General features: G+C 33.6%; 1 protein-coding gene across 1 annotated transcript in view; it reads left to right on the forward strand.

Annotated features, from left to right (window-relative positions):
- The window catches only part of RpLP0 (ribosomal protein LP0), a 36,340-nt gene that overhangs the window by 8,282 nt on the left and 7,964 nt on the right, over window positions 1-20,094 (forward strand). Inside the window, exons 4-6 of the mRNA XM_069833238.1 lie at window positions 11,692-11,926; window positions 18,225-18,410; window positions 18,923-19,081. Of these exons, the coding sequence (XP_069689339.1) occupies window positions 11,692-11,926; window positions 18,225-18,410; window positions 18,923-19,081 (580 nt within the window). The remainder of the gene's footprint in view (window positions 1-11,691; window positions 11,927-18,224; window positions 18,411-18,922; window positions 19,082-20,094) is intronic.

Consider the following 20,094-nt stretch of genomic DNA (forward strand, 5'->3'; position numbering starts at 1 on the left):
ATTCATAAGATATAAATGTTCATGAAACATCATGTTGTATGAATATATGAGAGAGAATTGTGTAGTTTGCATGGCACTTTTCATTTTTCTTCTACAGATATTGCCCTATAACTCAGATTTATTAAGAATGCAGTTTTATTTTGCTTAATGATACTGAAAACTATAATAATTTTGTACATGTTTTAAAAATTCGATTATGTTCCGCTCTTGAGTTCTTGTAATGCGTGGGTAGAAAATGAAACCATTGTTGTTACATTGTTGCATGTTTGCAGAGTATATGAAGGTCACTCCAACAGTAATGACCATAATTAAAAAAGTAATTCTATAGCTGTGCTATTTTGACAGTGATCCTACATCTTTTAAAAAAAATTTCATTTCTCACATCCCCAGTGTTTTCAAGTCATGTACCACTTTAGAACCTGTCGGAATATTCATAACACGTCTTCCTTCTTAAAATATTCAAACATTTCAACCACTTTTCACTTACAGTTTGATTTCTGGTATTCCAATCTTCAGATTTCATTCATTCGTTCATTCATCTGTCCAGGGGCAGATCTTTTACTGCTGTGAGTTGTGTATTCTTCCAACTTAATTCTCTGTTTAGATTAATCCAATTCATTGACTTCAGAGGCGTCAGAAATGGCATACACCACTCTTAAAGGTATTGAATGCAATGTCATAGAAGTCTTCAGCATAACTGTTGAAGTCTTGAGTTGAAATTAGTCCTTAATTTTCTAATTCCTTCAGCTGATCTCTCATAAATGTTGTGAAAAACCATTCAGCTTTTCTAAAATTTAATTTGTCCAACAAATTGTTAATTTCACTTTTAACTTCTGTAATTGTAATTTCTTGTTTTTCAATGCATGTGATGGTGTTGGAAAACAATTTTAGCTGGCTGGCAACGAAATTCAGAAGAATAAGAGAAAGTGGATTTTCAAAGAACTTTCTAAAGGTGACAGAACAATTTTCAAAGGAAAAGAAATAAGATTTTAATGCAGGAAATATATCTGCAATATTCTCTGAATTGTTGGCAAAAAAGACAACCGTCTTGTCTTGCTGCGTCCTAAAACTTTTTTATATTCTGTTTTTGTAAGTTCACAAAAAGATTTCAGTGTTTCAAATCTCATAGAACATATGTGAAAGTGTTGATCCTATTTTGTTTATGATTAACTGGATATCGATAAGTAGACTGCACCACTTTGAACAGCATTGTGTACTACGTGTGCTGGGCACCCAATATCAATCAAATCATTTGTTGTTTTCTCTTGCAACTTGTAATAGAAATTATTTTTCCCTTTTCTCTTCTTCCCACCGAAATTTGTGTTTGTATTGTCAGCTGACATGGTGATAACTTTTTCCTCAATTAAATTACATAAGTTAGTGTTCATATAACTGTATTATATTACTTTTATTATATATAACTAACTTTTTCCTCAAGTTCAAACTTTTTTAAAACCTCCAACATATAAGAAAATAGCACTTTTGTGGTTTGTCCACTTACACTTACCAACTCCAAAACTTTCAACATCGCGCCTTTTTTAGGATAATATCTATTTTAGAATTAATTTCACATCGAGGTTGTCACAAAAATCTGTCATCAATTGATTTACATTTAGTTTGTGAACACATGAATTTCTGATTGAAAAGTTTTTCATGATAGCTGTGATGTAGTCCATAGACTTGAAACTGTTGTTATGCACTGCAGTGTGGAAGGTTAAAGTAAGTCCCAGAAAAGACACAGTGCACGTGATCAGAGGACAAGCGACCTGGTTCACAAGAGAGCGACTAGTTGAGGTAATAAAATTAGTTTTATTTCGTTTATGTCTAATCATATGCACTGCCTCCTTTCTGGGCCTTATAAAGTATCTGTGTGACAAAACTTTCATCTAAGATTGTACATAATCTTTAATACGGTTTTTTGACATTCTACTCTCAACAACAAGTCTATGCTTTTTTGTTTTCACGTGGTTTGTGATGTCTGATCTTCCACCGTGTCTAGTGCACAATTATGATTACACAAGTGGCATTCAACATTTTCCCTGTGTCCTTTAATAAATGAAAATTCTCTTATATTATCATTCATAGAACACTTATGCTTCAGCATGATGATGAATAAAGAAATTTTTCGTCACAAATCAAAACCACTGTCGTTAGAAGAACTGATTAGAACATAAACCACAGCCATACACAATGGGAACAGGAAATATTACGATGATCTGATCACAACCAAACAGTAGATACTACATCATGGATACTAGAACATTGGTTGGGATGCTAACATTGTCATATCGATATTTGTATGAAGAATTGATAATATGATGATATTCAGAGATAATCGCGATTGAATGCTATAGTCTGTCTCTAGTATTAGGTAGGATACTCACAAGTAAAGCCCTTTTTTGAGATCGAGAAAAAGCAGGACATTTTTCCATCCCGAAAAATGTTTTTGGGATGGTGGGACTTTTTGTAAAAAAAAAACAGGACTCTCCCAGGTAAAATAGGACAAATGGGACCCCAAGGTAAAAAGCACTGTTTTTTTTAAATAGTACTATTACTAATACGAAATGGATTATTTGCAGCATCTTTAGTATATAACTTTTTTTTTTTTTTTTCGTGAAACTAATATATTCCATTATTAACATACACTGTGTCTCTCTCTCTCTCTCTCTCTCTCTCTCTCTCTCTATACATATATACTTACATACGGGTGTTGCCAAAAAAAAAAGTGTAAATAACAGTAAACAGGAGCAAATCGAAAAGCATTGTCTGGCCATCACTACACAACTAGCTTTATGTGGCATCCATAATTTGTTCACTGTGTACTCTATGCGGTCCATGATTTGTACAACCATGGCAGCACATTGATATAGAGTAAATGTAAACAATTAGGATTGCCACTTTTCAAAAGTTGTTGTTGTTTTCTAATGCCAGGCATTTGACAATAAAGTCATTTGACCTCTTGCACTCCAATATTTTTCAAAGATATTATCATGGCCAGCCACTGAAGCACAGATTTTGCGGTGTTCCGAATCCATTTCTTGGTTTGAGTTGCACAATGGGCAGTTAGGGGACTGATATATTCCAATTCTATGCAGGTGTTTGGCCAAACAATCATGGCCTGTTGCCAATCTAAATGCAGCTACAGACGATTTTCGTGGTAAATCGGGAATTAACTGTGGATTTTGATGCAGAGAGTTCCATTTTTTCCCTTGGGATTGTGTTATCAAATTTTGTTTGTTGAAGTCTAAGTATGTAGATTTAATAAATCTTTTCACAGAGTAATACGTAGATTTAGTAACAGGTCTGTAAGTAGCAGTGCTGCCCTATCCATTGGAATACAATTCTTTTATTGAGTGATATTAATTGAGAGAGCATTTTAGTTATTTCTGTTATTTGAGATGAAGGTGTGTGTTTAGAGACTATTGATAGAATAGCTGCTTTGGAGTCTGACAATATAACTGCATTTTTAAATTTATTGATGTGGCATAGAAGATTCCTGAGACTTTCACTTATTGCAATGATTTCTCCATCAAAACTTGTTCCATACCCAAGAGATCTATAAAGTGAGAAGAGACAGCACGTAACACTTGCACCGGCATCTTGTTCTCTGGAGATTAAGGATCCGTCAGTGTATAAATGAAGCCAGTTTTGTGGAGGGTACCTAATATTAACTGTCTCTAAAGACAATTGTTTTAGTATTTCAGTGTTTACTTCTGATTTTAGTATTTCTTCTGTTAAATTTAGATTATATTCTATATTTAATAAAGTTAAAGGGTTTGGTTTAATTTGTAGGTTTTCTTTTAAATTCGGGATATTGATTTTCTGTTTTAATTCTTGAACAATGGATATGAAACTTTTTCGAGTTTTCAATCTACAGAAAGGACTGTATGAATGCCAATTGTTTCCTGGTAATCTGATAAGTTTTTCATATTGAATCAGTGCTTTTTCTTCTATTGTCATTTTGATACTGTTAATATTAGTGAGGAATCTCATAGAATCTATTGGAGTTGTTTTGATTCCACCAGTAATGAGTCTGAGAGCTTGGTTTTGAACATATTCTGTTTCGTTTATGAAAGGTGAAGTAATTAAAATTTCTCCGCAGTATGTCAGCACTGGCTGTATAAACATTTTGTATGTAGTGTTCAAAGTATTCCTAGAGCATCTCCTTTTCTTTCCTGCTAGTCTTTTTAGAAGGGAAAGTAAAAAGTAGGGACAGTTCATGCAATTGTTGTTGCTCTCTAATGGCCGCAATTTGGGATCATTTAACCCATTTTGCTTCTTGCTTCCCAATAAAGTAGGGAGGGGAATATACAATTATTGGTCTTTTTTGGATGTATGCTTTGTAACCTACAAATTAGTGATTTATTTTTTCTACGATAATGTGTGAAGTTGCATTTTACTCACCGTTATCAGTGTGTAAATTGAGCCTTTAAAACACTAGTGTGTAAAAAAGTAAGTAATCACTTCATGCATTGCCTCAGTCTTTCAGGACATAAATATTACACATAACATAAATAAGTGACCAATTTAACATTCATATTTACATTTTAACCTGTATTCAGAAGTTACACCTGTACTAGTACTCATTGTAACAAGATTTAGCATTCAACTTTTCCCAACTGTTTTGTTGATTATATAGCCAATTTAGACGCCATGAAATCATGATCATGAATAAAACAGGCTTTAATTTCATGGATACTTATTTCTTAATGGTTCTGAGTTTAGACGGCCATGAAATCGTGATCTTATAACTTCTCCAACTTCAAATATTTATTTAATATAAATTTGTGCTGTTTGAGAAAAAACATTGTATGATGCACATTTGTAAAGTTATCTTTTTGGCCCTCGTGTGTTTGTTGCCTTGTTTCACAAACATAACACTCGTGCTGAACAGAGAATGTTTACGAACTTGCACCGTAAATAACTATTAATCAATTTGTGCATTATTCTGTGTTGTATATTAATATTTTATTGTTGCCTACAGTACATTTATGTTTTTGTTACTGATGTTGCTGTTTCTGCATATTTGCTCCCTCCCCCCCCCCCTTTCATTTTCACTGTCATCCATTCTCTATTTAAATTGGCTAAATATTGAAGACATTAGTTACATACTAAACGACATTTCATACAGGTTGAGAGGATGTAAGGAATTTCTTTCCCCTTCTACTTGCCCTTAGTCCGTCAGTAACAGAGCAATAGCTGTTACCTCTTATATCTGCACTCCCTAAGTTATAAGAAATTGAAATATTAAAGTATATAAATGAATATAAAATACAATGGCACAGATGTTTAACAATTATATGTTTGAGTATATTTAGTGTCGTTCTTACAATATTTTCAACTAATAATTAAATTAAGAAATGTTAGTTTGTGTTACGAAGTCAGAGGGAGTAACACCACAATCCAGTATATACAGTCACGAAGCTTAATACTTACTAAATATACATCCATAGATAGTTGCTAACCACCAGGTTCGCTACTATCGCCTCATCACAGACCCTTTCCCTAGCCAAAGACGTTGTAGTTATATATCCTAGCAGATGATAAAATGTATTCTACTTTTGATATAGTGTTCTTTTGAAAAAATTAAACCTTCCATTATTGAAATATGAAATAAGGTGTGTGTATGTGTAATATATATATATATATATATATATATATATATATATATATATATATATATATAATTTTCATAAGTATATTTTATATTTCATAAACTCACCTTCCTGGATCTTTCGGAAGAAGGCTCTGACCTCTTTTTCTTACAAGTTATAGTGCTACAAACGTCTCAAATTATTGTATTTTTAGCCATTTACAGTTATTACAACCGATAAAAAACATTTTACAGTTTACACAACTTTTCACAACAATGCCAAATACGGCACAGTCAATGCCTTTTCGAGCTAGACCAGGCCACAATATATGTTCAGGTTTTCTGTTTCAGTGTATGGAGCTCAGTGAAATATTACAACTTTATTGCATATCATTGCTAAGTTTTATTTAGTATAATGTGTCCATAAGTTCCGTTTACTTCTTTTTTCATATTATGTTGCAGAAAGAATTACAAAACTGTGTTATTTTAATGTGAAGAGAATTTTACATGTTAACCGTAATCTGTTCGCATCAACATTTTAAGTTTAGAATTGAAGCTATTTTGAGGTTCCCCTATGAAATTAGTGTATGTACAATTGTGTTACTTCGTCTGTTAGGTAGTAGATAAATACAGTACTTCAGTACTCGATTGTAGTATTAAAATGCAGATAAATATTTCCATATGACATAACATACATATGTAATGGCAGGGCATTGGAGACCACTAGAATTAGACAGAAAGGTACAACTGGTACAGTAAACATAACCTATATTTTCAACATATCTAAATATCCGTATGGTGCAACTGAAAATTATTGAATCGTGCATAAATGAATGTACAAAAATTTCGTAATGTTTAATTAAAATAAAGGCAGGTATTACACATACGAACAACGTAATTTTCACATCAAAAATAATATTACAACTTAATTCGCAAGTGAATTATGTCTGAAGTGTCTCATAATCATTGTTTTAAATTTTATTAATGCAATTACACTACATTCTAGAGAAATATATGTTACTCTTTATGCATTTCAATTAATTTATATGATTCAAATGGTGCCCTTCGTGATTGGGTTAAGCGAGTCACATGGTATGTCCTACTCCCTGTATTAGGTCACGATGGTAGTGGCACAGTCTATTGTTCCTAGTACTCACAGCGCTGTAGGCGGCTAGCAACTATCGCGAGAAATGCAAAAAATCATCCCAAGCTTTGTGACTGTATATACTAGACTGGTAACACAGTGTAGATTGTCCCTTTGTATATACTGTAGAGTAGCAACTAGCAGTGGAGAAAACATTTATCTTCTGCTCTGTCGCGTTTTAATGTGTCAGTTGATATAAACAGCAATAAATGAAATACAAATACCAAGTATAGACGTTCGATAATAAAATTTTTCACTATGTTGCAAGTCAAGTAGTCGAACATTAGTAAGATTGACAGTAACATTTTCCCCTTCATTGATAGTAGAGGAGAAGGCCTATCAACCAAACTGAAATGGGGATTAGGTGGCATTTGAGGTGATGAGGTTACCACTTGTCTTCTGTTGACAAATAAATGGTTTAGATGAATGAATGAAACATTGTAGGTCTACTATAAATCTAAATATGGATTGTTACTTATCGATTACACTGAGCAACTATCAAACCAACAATGATACTCATTTCAATTTTCAATATTGCTAAAAAGCTGTTGCAATATAAGTGCTGTGTTGTCAAATCCATTCAAAAGAATGTGATTCCTACTTCTTAAAATCTGTAGTGCTCGGGAAAAGTGGCACAAGTCAAAAATGTTAATTTTATAGGGGAAGGAAAAAAAACTGTCTTCACACTGGTTTATGTCGATTTGATTTTCTCCTGTATGAATTATTGTAATGGGAGAAATACTTATGTCTCTTTTCCCAAGTGAGCAGATGTTCCGTAAGTTGTTAATAAGTTAATAAAAAGTTTGTGAAAACTGACTTATGCCACTTTACCAAGCACTGCAGAAATAATAATTACTGTATTTGAGCAAAATATTGATAAAATTAATCATTAAAAAAAGTAGTGACATTTTACCGTCCTGACAAAGCCATATCGGAATGCAGGACATTTTCTCTGAAATCGGGATTGCCCCAACAAAATCTGGATGGGTGGCAACCCTGTAAAACAAAAGGTATACACACATGCAATGTCATTCATTGTTTTTTTTTTTTTTGCACGTGTGTGGGTGTGTGTGCGTGCATGTATGTATGTATGTATATACTTTAATTACTGATTAGTGTTCAGTTTTGTGTGAAATTTTTCATTGTGTTTATACACTAATTAATTACATTGGGTATATTTTAAGTACTTAACCTCTTTTCATCCACTTCCTTGTGCTTGTGTGGCCCTGGAGGTCAGCAATAAAGAGGAGAAAAAAATGTTTTGATGGTCCTGAGTCTCATAGGTGGACTTGAAAGCCCATCAAAATGTACAAATTTATATGTAATTAAGAAAGTAACAAGAGAAAACCTAAGTCATTTCATGTCAAATCATATGAATTTAAAGAAAAATTGGCTTTCAGTCTCAGACTTCATTGAAACAAAATTTACATATGAACGAAAAAATGAAATAATTTTTTTAAATTTCTATTTTGCTTATTTTGATGTATAGAATGTATGAAGTTCCTAAGAGTGTATATTGTGCATATTGTAAGTGAATATTTCTGGTATTGGCTGACAGAGACATAAAATCTTTAGCTCATTTTAAAGGTTAAAATATGTATCTCGTTTACATATATAAAAATTATATAAATGCAATATTTACAAATTTTACAAAACTCTTGAATTATGAACATAATTTTCAATGCCTGTGGGTCACTAAATTCCAGAAAATTTCTATAAATACCTCGATAATATTTGTACAATCTTGAGAAAATCGGAATGGAATTTGTAGTTACTGATGAGATAAATAACTTGTACTGAATCTGTGCTTAAAGCTTAGACAACTTGAAAATTTTGATAATGGCATCACCAAAATGGTTATCACCAGAATCAGCTAACAGGCATTCACAAAAGAGATCACAGCTTGCATTGTATATAGCTTTAGCCTGCCTTTGCACTATAGTGGGAATAACTCTATTCCAGGTACTGTTTTTCTGACTAGTGTACAGTAATAATTTTTATATGACAAAATTATTTGTGAATATTTTGTTTTCTTGTCTTCCCTTTCTCTTCCTTCACCTTTCCCTTCCTACCTCTCCTCACTTTTTTTTTTTTAAGTGCAGCAATATTTTGTTACACTGCATTTATGTGTCTCTTGTGGTATCATACAAAATAATCACAATTTTAAATTCTGTGGCAAAGCAAATGTAAACTTGAAGTGTGTATTAAACTTCATTTGAACCATACTGGATCTTAATTAAATAATTAATTGAATACATTTCGAGTTGTTTTACTGTATCTTTACTTATCATCGTCATTCCTGCAATAACTCTTATGTGTAAAATATAAAATTTTTCAGTAGGAAAAAAAAAACACATTTATTCATTCTATGGCAGTGGTACAGAGGAAATTGTGTATTCTTACATTTTATTACACCACAGACAAGTAGGTTACATTTTCGAAAGAAAGAAATATGATTACATATAGAAGATTTAATTGTTTTCTGTATCACTATTTAAGTTACTTAATAGAGCAAAAATTTGAAAATCGATAAATATGTCACATAGGAGTTATTGCAGGAATGACGACATTATGCTTAAAGGCAACTTCAGAATTCAATAATGGCATTATTGTTGTCACTTAAATCTGTTAATAGGCAGAATCTCACAAGATATCACAGTTTGCATTGGATATCATGTTCCTGTGTATGCAAACTTAGAGTTATCTCTGCATTCTACCAAGAATGATTACCCCATTGCAGAATTCTCCTAGCTGGTGTCTTTTATAATGATATGATTGTTCGTGAATGTTCTGTTCTTTCTCTATGCTGTATTACCGTAACTCATCCTTACTTAATCTTAATTTATTTCTTAATTGTAGCAACATTTTATTACATTGGATTTTCTATTGTGTGTTCACAAAGTGAACATCATTTGAAATTCATGTTACCATGTTTTCTACGTGACAAAGCATATATTGTAAACTTGGACGTATTTTATTAATCTTCATTTGAAAGAAAAATTAAAGATTTCGATGTTTTCGATGTTGTTAGTAGATGTTTTATGTTCTATATCATGTACAGAGTGGACTGCTCGAATGTACCTGATTTCAATTGTATGTGACTGGTAAATGTTTGAAAATGGAAACCTACAGTAACATTTATATGAAAGGAAAACTCGACAAATTTCGATATGCACATCACCATATCTCTATGTGAGCTACAGCTGTCACTGTGACGATATCGAGGCAATGAATGATTTCTTGCTAAGCACGTTGGAGCATGTCTTCTGGAATGCTCTCAATAGCCTCTATGATGCACTCCCGAAGATCACGAAGGTCTCTGACTGGGGTGGCGTACACTTTATCTTTGATGTAGCCCCAGAGAAAGAAATCGAGTGGTATTAAATCTTGGACATAAAATCAGGATCAGCACCGATATGGTCTAGAATTGTATTGGCGAATTCCACTCATTTGGGTTTGTCATCTGGCTCCAGACGTTGAATCAACTGCACTTTGTATGTATGTGTAGAGTTTGAGACATTTGTGGACAGTTCGTTGCAATGTTGATTTTGGTACTTGTGTTCCTGCGAAGCTCTTCTTAATGATTTCCACGGGCTTCGCTCATATGTGGCTTGAACATTTGGAACCATTTTATCAGGTGTTCTATGACCACCATCATACTTCTTAACACCGATCCTGTAGTTAAAAATGTATCGTGCCACTTCTTAATGCATTTAGCAGTTGGAGCATCATGGTTAAACACTCGCCGATACTCCCTTTGAACTCTAAAGTTGATTTAAACTCCACATACCACAAAACAGTTAGTGCTTTCATCTGCGGTGTCGCCATTTTGACAATCTATACAACCTACGAAAAGAAACTGTGTCTTGCGCACCATCTACTGACAGGATCTGAATTTTCCTTTCATATAAACGTTACTGTAAGTTTCTATCTTCAACTGTTCACCAGTCACAATTGAAATTAGGTACATTTGAGCGGTCCGCCCTGTATATCATATCGGATTAATTTTTTCATAATCTCCATTTGAGCTAATTTGTGTTGGAAATATTCAAAACTTGTCTTGTTAAATAAACAGCAACGTCAGCTATACATAAGTAATAAATATAGAGATATTTACATTTTGCATATCGATTTTATTTAAGAGATCTTCAGTAAAATAGGTTTCATTTAAGCCTTATCATTGACATACTGGTTTGGTATGTTTTCCATTGCTTTTACGTGGAGTTTTATTTTGTTTTGGAATGATACAGAAATGTAGGCCTACTTCTGGTATGGAAATAGTAAGTCTCTGGATACAGTTTGTTGCTCTGTATTCTTTAAAAGAGAGATACTTGCAGGGACTGTTATAACATATTGATTCTCTTTGCTATTTTACTTCAAATTCTGGTGTTTTTCAAGGTATTCTTAATTTCTTTCGATAATTATCTAGAACAATGAACTTGAGCAAATGCAATTGAGGCATTCTCTAGGACAAGAACTTAATTGCAAAATCTTGAATTTGAGGTACAGAATATCAACCATTTTAGATCTGGTATAATAGTATTGGGCAGAACTACCTTCAGATACTTCTAGAAGGTGCTGTTCCCCCCCCCCCCCCCCCAAGGAAATGGAGATGTGTTACTAAGGATTCAATGTATGCTGGAAACGGAAAAACGACACAACATACATTAGATTTCTCATTCCAGGGATAAGATATATTCTGAAACCCTTGTGAAGAGCAGAAATTAATTCTAATATCTTAAATTTTAGTATGTTTTGCATTTATAGCAAATTACCAACTAACAGGCATTTTGAAGAAATAGTTACATTGTGATTATTGTGGATAATTCCGGGAACTTGTGGGTGGCTATTTAAAAAAATTGCTATGTTATAAGTGTAGTATAGTTTGAAATTATAATGGTTCTTCCTTCATGTTATACTTCATGTTTATTTTGATAATGTCCTTTGTTAACAGGATTCTCCCACATGTGCGTGGAAATGTTGGTTTTGTGTTCACACGTGGAGATCTTGTGGAAGTGCGAGATAAGCTCCTGGAGAACAAAGTGCGTGCTCCTGCTCGTAATGGTGCTATTGCCCCATGCCCAGTTATCATTCCAGCTCAGAACACAGGTCTAGGCCCTGAGAAGACATCATTCTTCCAAGCTCTGTCCATTCCCACGAAAATCTCCAAGGGAACAATTGAAATTATCGTAAGTAATTTTCTTAAATTTCGTATATTTTTTTTCATGCGTGTTTACCATATTTTTCATTTTGAAATGTAAGATTTTGAATCTACTAACATCAGTAATAAATACATTCAGAATTTAATAATTATTGAAAGCTTTATTGTATTTCATACATTGTCATTTATTGGATAACATTTTACTGCTGTGATGACATTTCTCATGCTAAAGCTACTGAGTTACCCACTAGAGCCAGCAATGGCAGAACCCACTAGTGTGGCAGTAGTTGTGTTGAAATATGCATGCTTATGCAGTCTGAGCAGTGTGTTCGTGAAACAAGTGCATTCAAACTTTTGCCAATGTGTTTTCTTATTTATTTTCTCGTAGACTCAGAAGTATTGTGATCAAGTAAAAAATTATTTTCGACAATATCACGGAAATATACATTTCAGCAGGTGTTATCTGTTCATGTCTGGAAAACTGTTGATGTACTTTATTTATATTCAATGTGTGTTCGTCATATTATCCAACAGATTGTAAATATATACCAAAACAGAATTTATTGTGCACTACAACTGTCATTCTTCATATTCTTTTCAGTTAAGAAATTTTATTTGTATACCAAAATTATTAAATCATTTATATGATTTGGTATACGAGGTTATGTTTCCCTAGTCTACCATTTACCTAATTCAACCTGTGTTTGCAACCAGATATGATAGAATTTTTTCCAAATACAGAGATTCACCGAAGATTATCATAAGATGCTGTTCTTAGTAGAACAGTTTTTTAATATTTTAATATCTACATCAATGACCTGCCACAAACAAAAAAATCTGGAGTAAAGTGTGTTCTTTTTTGCAAATTATTTAGTAATGTGGATCTCCAAGCCAAGAAATAACAACATTGAACTTAAAACAGTAGTGGAAAATTCCTTTAAAAATTACGTAACTGGTCTGTAGAAAACTTAATGGCAGTTAACATTACCAAATATAACTACCAATATTTTTCATTAAGAAAAAAGTTATTGTGAATGGAGCTACGTTTTGATGGAAAACTAAAGTGACTTCAAAAACTTTTTCCTTGCATTTTTAACTGTGTCCTGATTGTACCTATGCAGTGTAAAATATTGTGACTTCAAAATTCAAAACAATAATGTAGTTTTATTCTTACAACAATAACTCTTCACTTTCTACTATTTAATTCTTCTCCCGTCAACAATGGGATTTCCACTCCACACAGTAACACAGTATTCGTTATTGCACTCCACAGACGACAATGACAATTCACTTGAATTATTGAGAACAACAGTGTACTGCTAATTTTAACTAATGTTCACAAAGCACTATTTACAAATCAGAACTGCCAGTTCTCAGTTCACAGTTCGTTTGCCTTGGTTAGTTCTTCTAGCTCAGTCACTCGAGTTCATGGTATCTCGAACCACAGACCTTCAGAGACAATCCGCTGAACTTTGAACTCAGGTCCCCCAACTGTGGTCCACTGCACTCAAACTCAGGACTTTCGGCTCTACAGTTACGGACACAACTCAAGTCGAACTTCGGTCTCAAAGCTGGCTTCACTGCTACACAAGACTGGCTGGCTTGCTGTCCACTGACTATAACAACACCACTACTGTTCACTCGCGTCTCTTCTTTTTATAACCAAACCATAGTTTCTGGAGAGTACGATCTCCCGAACAATCGACAGATGCCTAGAAGATTTCCACGGATGTCAGGATGGCATTCTCAAATAATCTGGATATCTCCCCTCTCTGCCGCGGTCGCTCTCTCCCCCCTCCTTTCTATGCCACAGGAAGCAGATGCGCGCACTTGCGCAGAACCACGGCCGACCTTGTAATCCTTCTGCCGGTCGTGAGATCGTATCCCAGCTCTGTCACAATATTACCAAGGCAACTAAAACTTACCATTAAGCAGATCCTGCATGATATAGTCAAAAAAACAAAGTACAATAAAAATGTAAGGAAAAAGTTTTTGATGTTACTGTATTATCAGTTAAGAATTCAGTAAAATACTTGTGATTTTTGTTACTAAGCTTACTTGGAATGAATATATCGAGGGCATCATGCCAGAAGGGTGTATCAACAAAACTTCAGCTTTACATTAGAGCCATTTAAATATAGAATAATTTTTCCTAGATTTCTCACTTAACAGGGTCTTTTCTTTAATTCTTCTCATGTCCATTTAATTCTCAAACAATTGTTTTCAAACATAAATAGCTTTCATTAAAAATATATCAATAATGCTGCATTTGTTGATACGACCTGGTATGATGCCCTTGATATAGAATATATTAATACAAAAGGCTGAAAGTCATTTATCACTTATAAATATAATACATTTCAGGTAATAGTTCATCAGTCTCCTATTGAATATGAACTAGAAATGGATGCTGTTATTGAAATACGAAAAATTGAGCGCCTCCCTCCCCCAAAGTTGCTAAATACCAAAATTTTCAAATTTGAGTTTTTGGTGGTTACATGTCAGTGTTACGCATATCCCTGTGAAATTAGTTTTAGCTAAAGTTTATTATTACTGGAGTTACAAGGCAGTGTGAAAACTGTGATCTTTTGCAAAACACTATATTCACTATCAATCATTTAAACCAAAAGTCGATAAATGCCAACTACATTATGCACAGAATAGAATATGCAACATACGACGATTAGATAGCATCACTTACGAGGTTCAGACCTGACTTTGGGAAATTGACTCAACAAACAAAACAATGTAAAATGTATTGTCAGACCATCGGATCTGTGCACCTTCAGCACTGTCGTCGTTCTTGGAAAAGTTAACGACTCTACTCGCTCCATTACACCGGCTTTCCTCCCACTACGCCAGACAGCAGACCACGAACCTTGCCGAATTTGGAGGTTGCCAAACTTCCGTCAGTGTCATGTCTCTTGAATATTGTTTATTAATAATGTAAGGTTAATTATTACTTATTCATAATTTAATTTAAGTAGGTTTAATGACGCTGATTGACTTCTATGATTATTTGGAGATAATCATATGATCACATTGGATATTTGTTGGTTAAATGGAAACTACGTGAAGGGTATCTGTTTCATTTTTAAAGAGAAATGTTTTCATCATAAATACTTCTCTTTCACCTCATTATCTTACTTTGTTAGGTTTGGAACGTGATCTTGAGGTCCTAATAAAATTGTAGGAATGAAAGAACGCAGTCATGTACCCTCTTTCTTTTTCATCCGGGTTAGGGACTGGTTATGGCGAAGTTACTACATGCTACGATCTTATTTACATACTATATAACATAACATAGGTTACTGATAATGTGCAGGCGTTCTAATTTATGCTTATGAAAATAATTTACATATTTACAAAAGACCAAGACTTGTATTATGCATGAAATTACATATATGCATCTGAGTCACTACTATTGCTGCTGCTGTCTTCACCCAAATTGATAACAAATCTAGCTACTTCCTCTTCTATTAATCCATAAAGTTTCTCTCCCACCTTGGAAATTTATTGCTTCTCTCGCAACCTTCAATAATTTCTTCAATGTCGGAACTTCTTTCTTGTATCTTTCTTCTTAAAATACATTGGTCTATATCATCTGCAAGAATTAAAGGTTCCCTTGGTCTGTTCTTCCCTGGTGATTCTAGCTATACATCTCCTGCACAGACTTGCTCTCTCCTGATTTTCTTTATTAGGCGCTCTGACCTGCCTATATAAACTACATAAAAATGTTGTGTTATATTAGTATTAGTTAAGTAGTTTTAATACATAATCAATTGAAATAAAATAAGCCTCACCTTTGATCGCAGCTGCTCTTTTCGTTGCCTGATTTATAGGAAACGGATATTGACCTGCTTGTTTCTCTTCATCGAAAAATGCTATTACTTAATTTTTTTTTTTTTTACCAGTCCGTGCTACAGTATTCATGTTGAGTTGACAACACTGGACTGCAAGTGGAAATAAACTGTCTCGCAACAAGGCTTAAAATTGTGAATAGTGGGGGAGAGAAAGGGAGAGAGATAGGAACGAAGGGAGAGAAATGAATTACTGAGGCTGAGAAGGAATTAGGGTTCAGTTCGCATATCTTACGATTCGATGGTTTGACAGTATATTAGTAGGTTACTACTTACAGTGCAGCAAGCTAGTGAAGATCCTTGTGGGCAAAGACTACGATGGAACTTAAGTGGCGCAAATTGTAGTACGAGAATGAAACCGAGTTTTAAATTGTAATAATGAAACTAATTCTAATAAAGTATTAAAATGTTAAAAAAATCTGTAGTAATTAAATGGTACTAATATTTTAAGAATAAATGGATTTGTATTATTACTTTCCATGCCCACTAAAGACTGGATGTACCATATGCTGAGTTACCAGGATGGCTTACATTGAACTCATGTGATATACTGAATCCAAACTTTGAGAGTTTCTCTTTCTACCTCTATCAGTTTTGTGCATTTTAATTTCATTAAATGTAACATGCTTATAATCTGGAAGATAATTTAGCCTAACAGTTCTTCCAGTTTATTCACTTTTCAAAGTTTTTAAGTGACCCAGCAATGAAACTTTCGAGTGGTACAGAAACAGTAAACTGCATTGTAACTTTTAGGCTGGTTGCATCAACATATGTTAAATCTTAACAGAGTGTTATACTGATTTAACAAAAAATTTAACCCAAAAACTGTTTCATGAGCAACTGTTAACTTTAACAATTTGTTAAACTGTTTAAGTTAACAGAATATTCTCTGTTAAAACCAGAACTGTGGCTGGTTTATATTATGCTGTCGATGCAAAATTACTGTCTGACCTTTTAAATGTCGGGAGGCAGGTGTATATGATTGATTTCGAAAAACTTCCTCAGGATGAATTTTAACTGAGATATAGACTCTGGAAAGTAGTGTCTGGAAATAGCAGACGAAATTATTCATGAAAGATTAGAATAAACAATAAAAAAAAAAATGCCTTCTCCCATGCTACAGGTATTAATGACATTAGTGTCTGATGCAACAGTGAGAATGAGAGGAAAATGTATAACATTTCCATCAATTGAAGAGTGGCTGCAATGTATTTTGTTACAGTAGAACCTCGATTATCCGTCACCCTATTAACCGATTGGCAGATTATCCGACTGTTTCTCTCTGTCTTTTATTACAGGACAGAATATGAAGTCCTATACAGTTAGCCTACTTGTTGGAGGGGGTGTTTTTCCCAACTTGTAAAATAGTCACTTTCAAGGAAATGACCCCAAGAACTTCAAAACCCGTGTATAATTCAGTTCTTGTTCTACTGTTCGAGTGGCCGTTCTGTATAACATATGTAAAATATCTTCCATGGGTGTCGAAAGAAAACGTGTTGTGCTAGGTATAAAAAAGAGCAAATAATTGAGAGATTTGGGAAAGTAGAAACTTTATCTCGTATCGAATCAGAATACGAGATTAGCGTTACAACTGTGCACGATTTAATAAAAAAAAAAAAAGGTAAATTGTATGAAATAAGAGTGTGTAAATCTACAACACGAGGCCTCTGCTCCTATCTTTCAGCAGGCAACCATCGCAAGGAGTTCTCAGCCCTTAAAACCTGTCAATGATAAAACCAGACTTAAATTAGTGAACTTCTGATCCACTAACTAGCATGTTAAACACAACACCACGAAGGAAATTACGAAACTATAGGCCTGAACATAATGCAATTTATTTATGAAAATCTTTTATGGTACGGATTATCCTATTTTTTTTTATTAACCGTTCAGTCCACCCCTTCATTACCACGGATAATAGAGGTTCTACTGTACTTAGTTTTTGCTGTAACCTCCACATAGCAATTGAATGCATTACTAATCCACACCCACTCGTCATTCTTAGCTTTAGTTTTCACACCATCTGTTTAATTTCATTCCAACTATTTTTTTTTTTTAATCAATTCCACTAACAAAGACTTCTATATTAGTAATATTGGATCCTTCATTTCCCTTAACACCATTATGGTTCATCTTCAGCAACAATAATTGTCAAAGAAATCGTAATATTGCACAGATTTTATGTAAAGTGTGTGAAAAACAATCAGAAAAGCTTTAGTTCTGGCACAGCCTCCCTGATTCATACTATTCCCAATTTTAACGATAATTAACAAAATGTTAACAGCCATCTGGAAATCATTGGTAGAACTGAAATGCACAAAAGAATGTTAACACAGTTGTTAGCATGTGGTAAGAAACAACGTGTTAGTGCATTTTTAATATTTGTTGGTGAAACAGAGAGTTTTAAGTCTTTGTTATGGACTGTTTATTTTAAAGTTAACAGAATTCTTGTTTTTTTTGTTTTAGAATGACGTACATATCTTGAAAGAGGGTGACAAAGTTGGTGCAAGTGACGCTACTCTTCTCAACATGTTGAATATCTCTCCCTTCTCGTATGGTCTTCTAGTTCAAATGGTTTATGACTCTGGTACAATCTTCGAGCCAGCAATTTTGGACATAAAACCGGAGGACTTAAGAGTGAAATTCATGGAGGTATAGTTAATTTTAACGTTAATTTACATTATGAATATAGTTCTTACATTAACTTGGAAGGATTTACATTTTAAACTTATGCAAAACATTTTTAATAAGAAATATGTCAATTTTATCAGTATTCATCTTGGATTTTGATGGTCAAATTTGAATTTGTGTGATTATAGTGGTTATTAAGAGTTACTTAAAAAGACATGTTGTTGGGAAAGAAATGTTAGAAAGTCATGGAGCATACAGTTTAAAAAATGTGGGATAGTTGGCTGCACGCAAGTGAAGTGGGTGGGCATTGGATACACACATAGTTGGCTGCAGCTAATGGAGCTTGTGCTTATGCATCAAGTTCAAAAGATTAATGAATCTGGGTTCTGAATTGTCTGATTTTTGTTACAAATATTCTTGGAGCATTTGTATTTGGGATATTTAATTTTAAATGCATCTAAAGTGTTACAATATTTATTTTTCATGGTATTTCTGACAGTTTCTGAATGTACATGCTTTTTTTTTTTGTGTAGGGTGTGGCACGTTTAGCAGCAGTTTGCCTTTCCATTAGTTACCCAACATTAGCTTCTGCTCCACATAGCATAATTAATGGATTCAAGAACTTGTTGGCAATTGCTGCTGCAACAGATGTCGAATTCAGGGAAGCACAAACTGTCAAGGAATTCCTCAAGGTATGTGTTCAGTCATTTTTTTCATTTTTACGTTTTAGAAAGAGTTGCAGTGGGTAGATAGCTTTTTTCTAGAAAAAAAAAAGATGGTAGGGAATTCATAGAAATTCTATAATTGCATGCAATGATTTGGTGGTCGGTGGTTTGGAAGCCTGTCTAGGTATCAGCATATATAAAAAAATATTTAATACTGTCGGCAATTTGATATCTACATAATATACATGTATGCAAGAGAGTGTCCAACATACTATATGCAAATGGGAAAGTAATATAGTTCACTTAATACAAAGTAGATGTTGGGCAGACAGCTGTAATCAAGTTGGTTTTTTGGAGGAGAACCTCTGGAAAATCAAGGAGGGATAAAGTTTGAAATTATGGATATTAAAAAACTGTCATAGAGATGAAAAAAGAAAGAGAATTGAAATGGTTGGGACATGTGAAGAGAATAAGTGATAGAATACCAAAGATAAACGAAAAATAGAATTTTTCACCAAAATTGACAAAATTTCACCTCAGTGTATCCTTAAACACCGTGCTGTTACCAAGATAGTCCTTCACAGTACTGTCATGTCAATACTTAATGACTAGGTTCACAAATTCACGAAATATTCCAGAATTGTCGGTCCTGAGTTTCATCATGACCACATAATGCTATTTTTAGAAAGGATGTACTTTTTTATTATAGGCCAAACTCACCTGCACTCCAATGTTAAAGGGAAACACAATGTAGATATCAATGTTAGTTGAGTGTTCTATAGCTAAGATTACTTATTTTAAATCGAATTGTGCAACTTTAATCTCTTGGCGACAATTGAAACTTAAGTTATTGGCAATATAAAACTTACTCGTGACCTCAGCCAAGTGAACTCTGTAAATAAATTAGATTACATACTCACAGGAGGTGATTTTAATGCCCGCATTGGACAGCGAACAATGGGAAAGTTAATAGGTAATAATGGTGAACCAACTATCAATGAGAATGGTAAAATGTAAACTTTGTAAACTATAACGAATTT

Source organism: Periplaneta americana, chromosome 8, assembly GCF_040183065.1.
Source record: "Periplaneta americana isolate PAMFEO1 chromosome 8, P.americana_PAMFEO1_priV1, whole genome shotgun sequence".
Lineage (NCBI taxonomy): Eukaryota > Metazoa > Arthropoda > Insecta > Blattodea > Blattidae > Periplaneta > Periplaneta americana.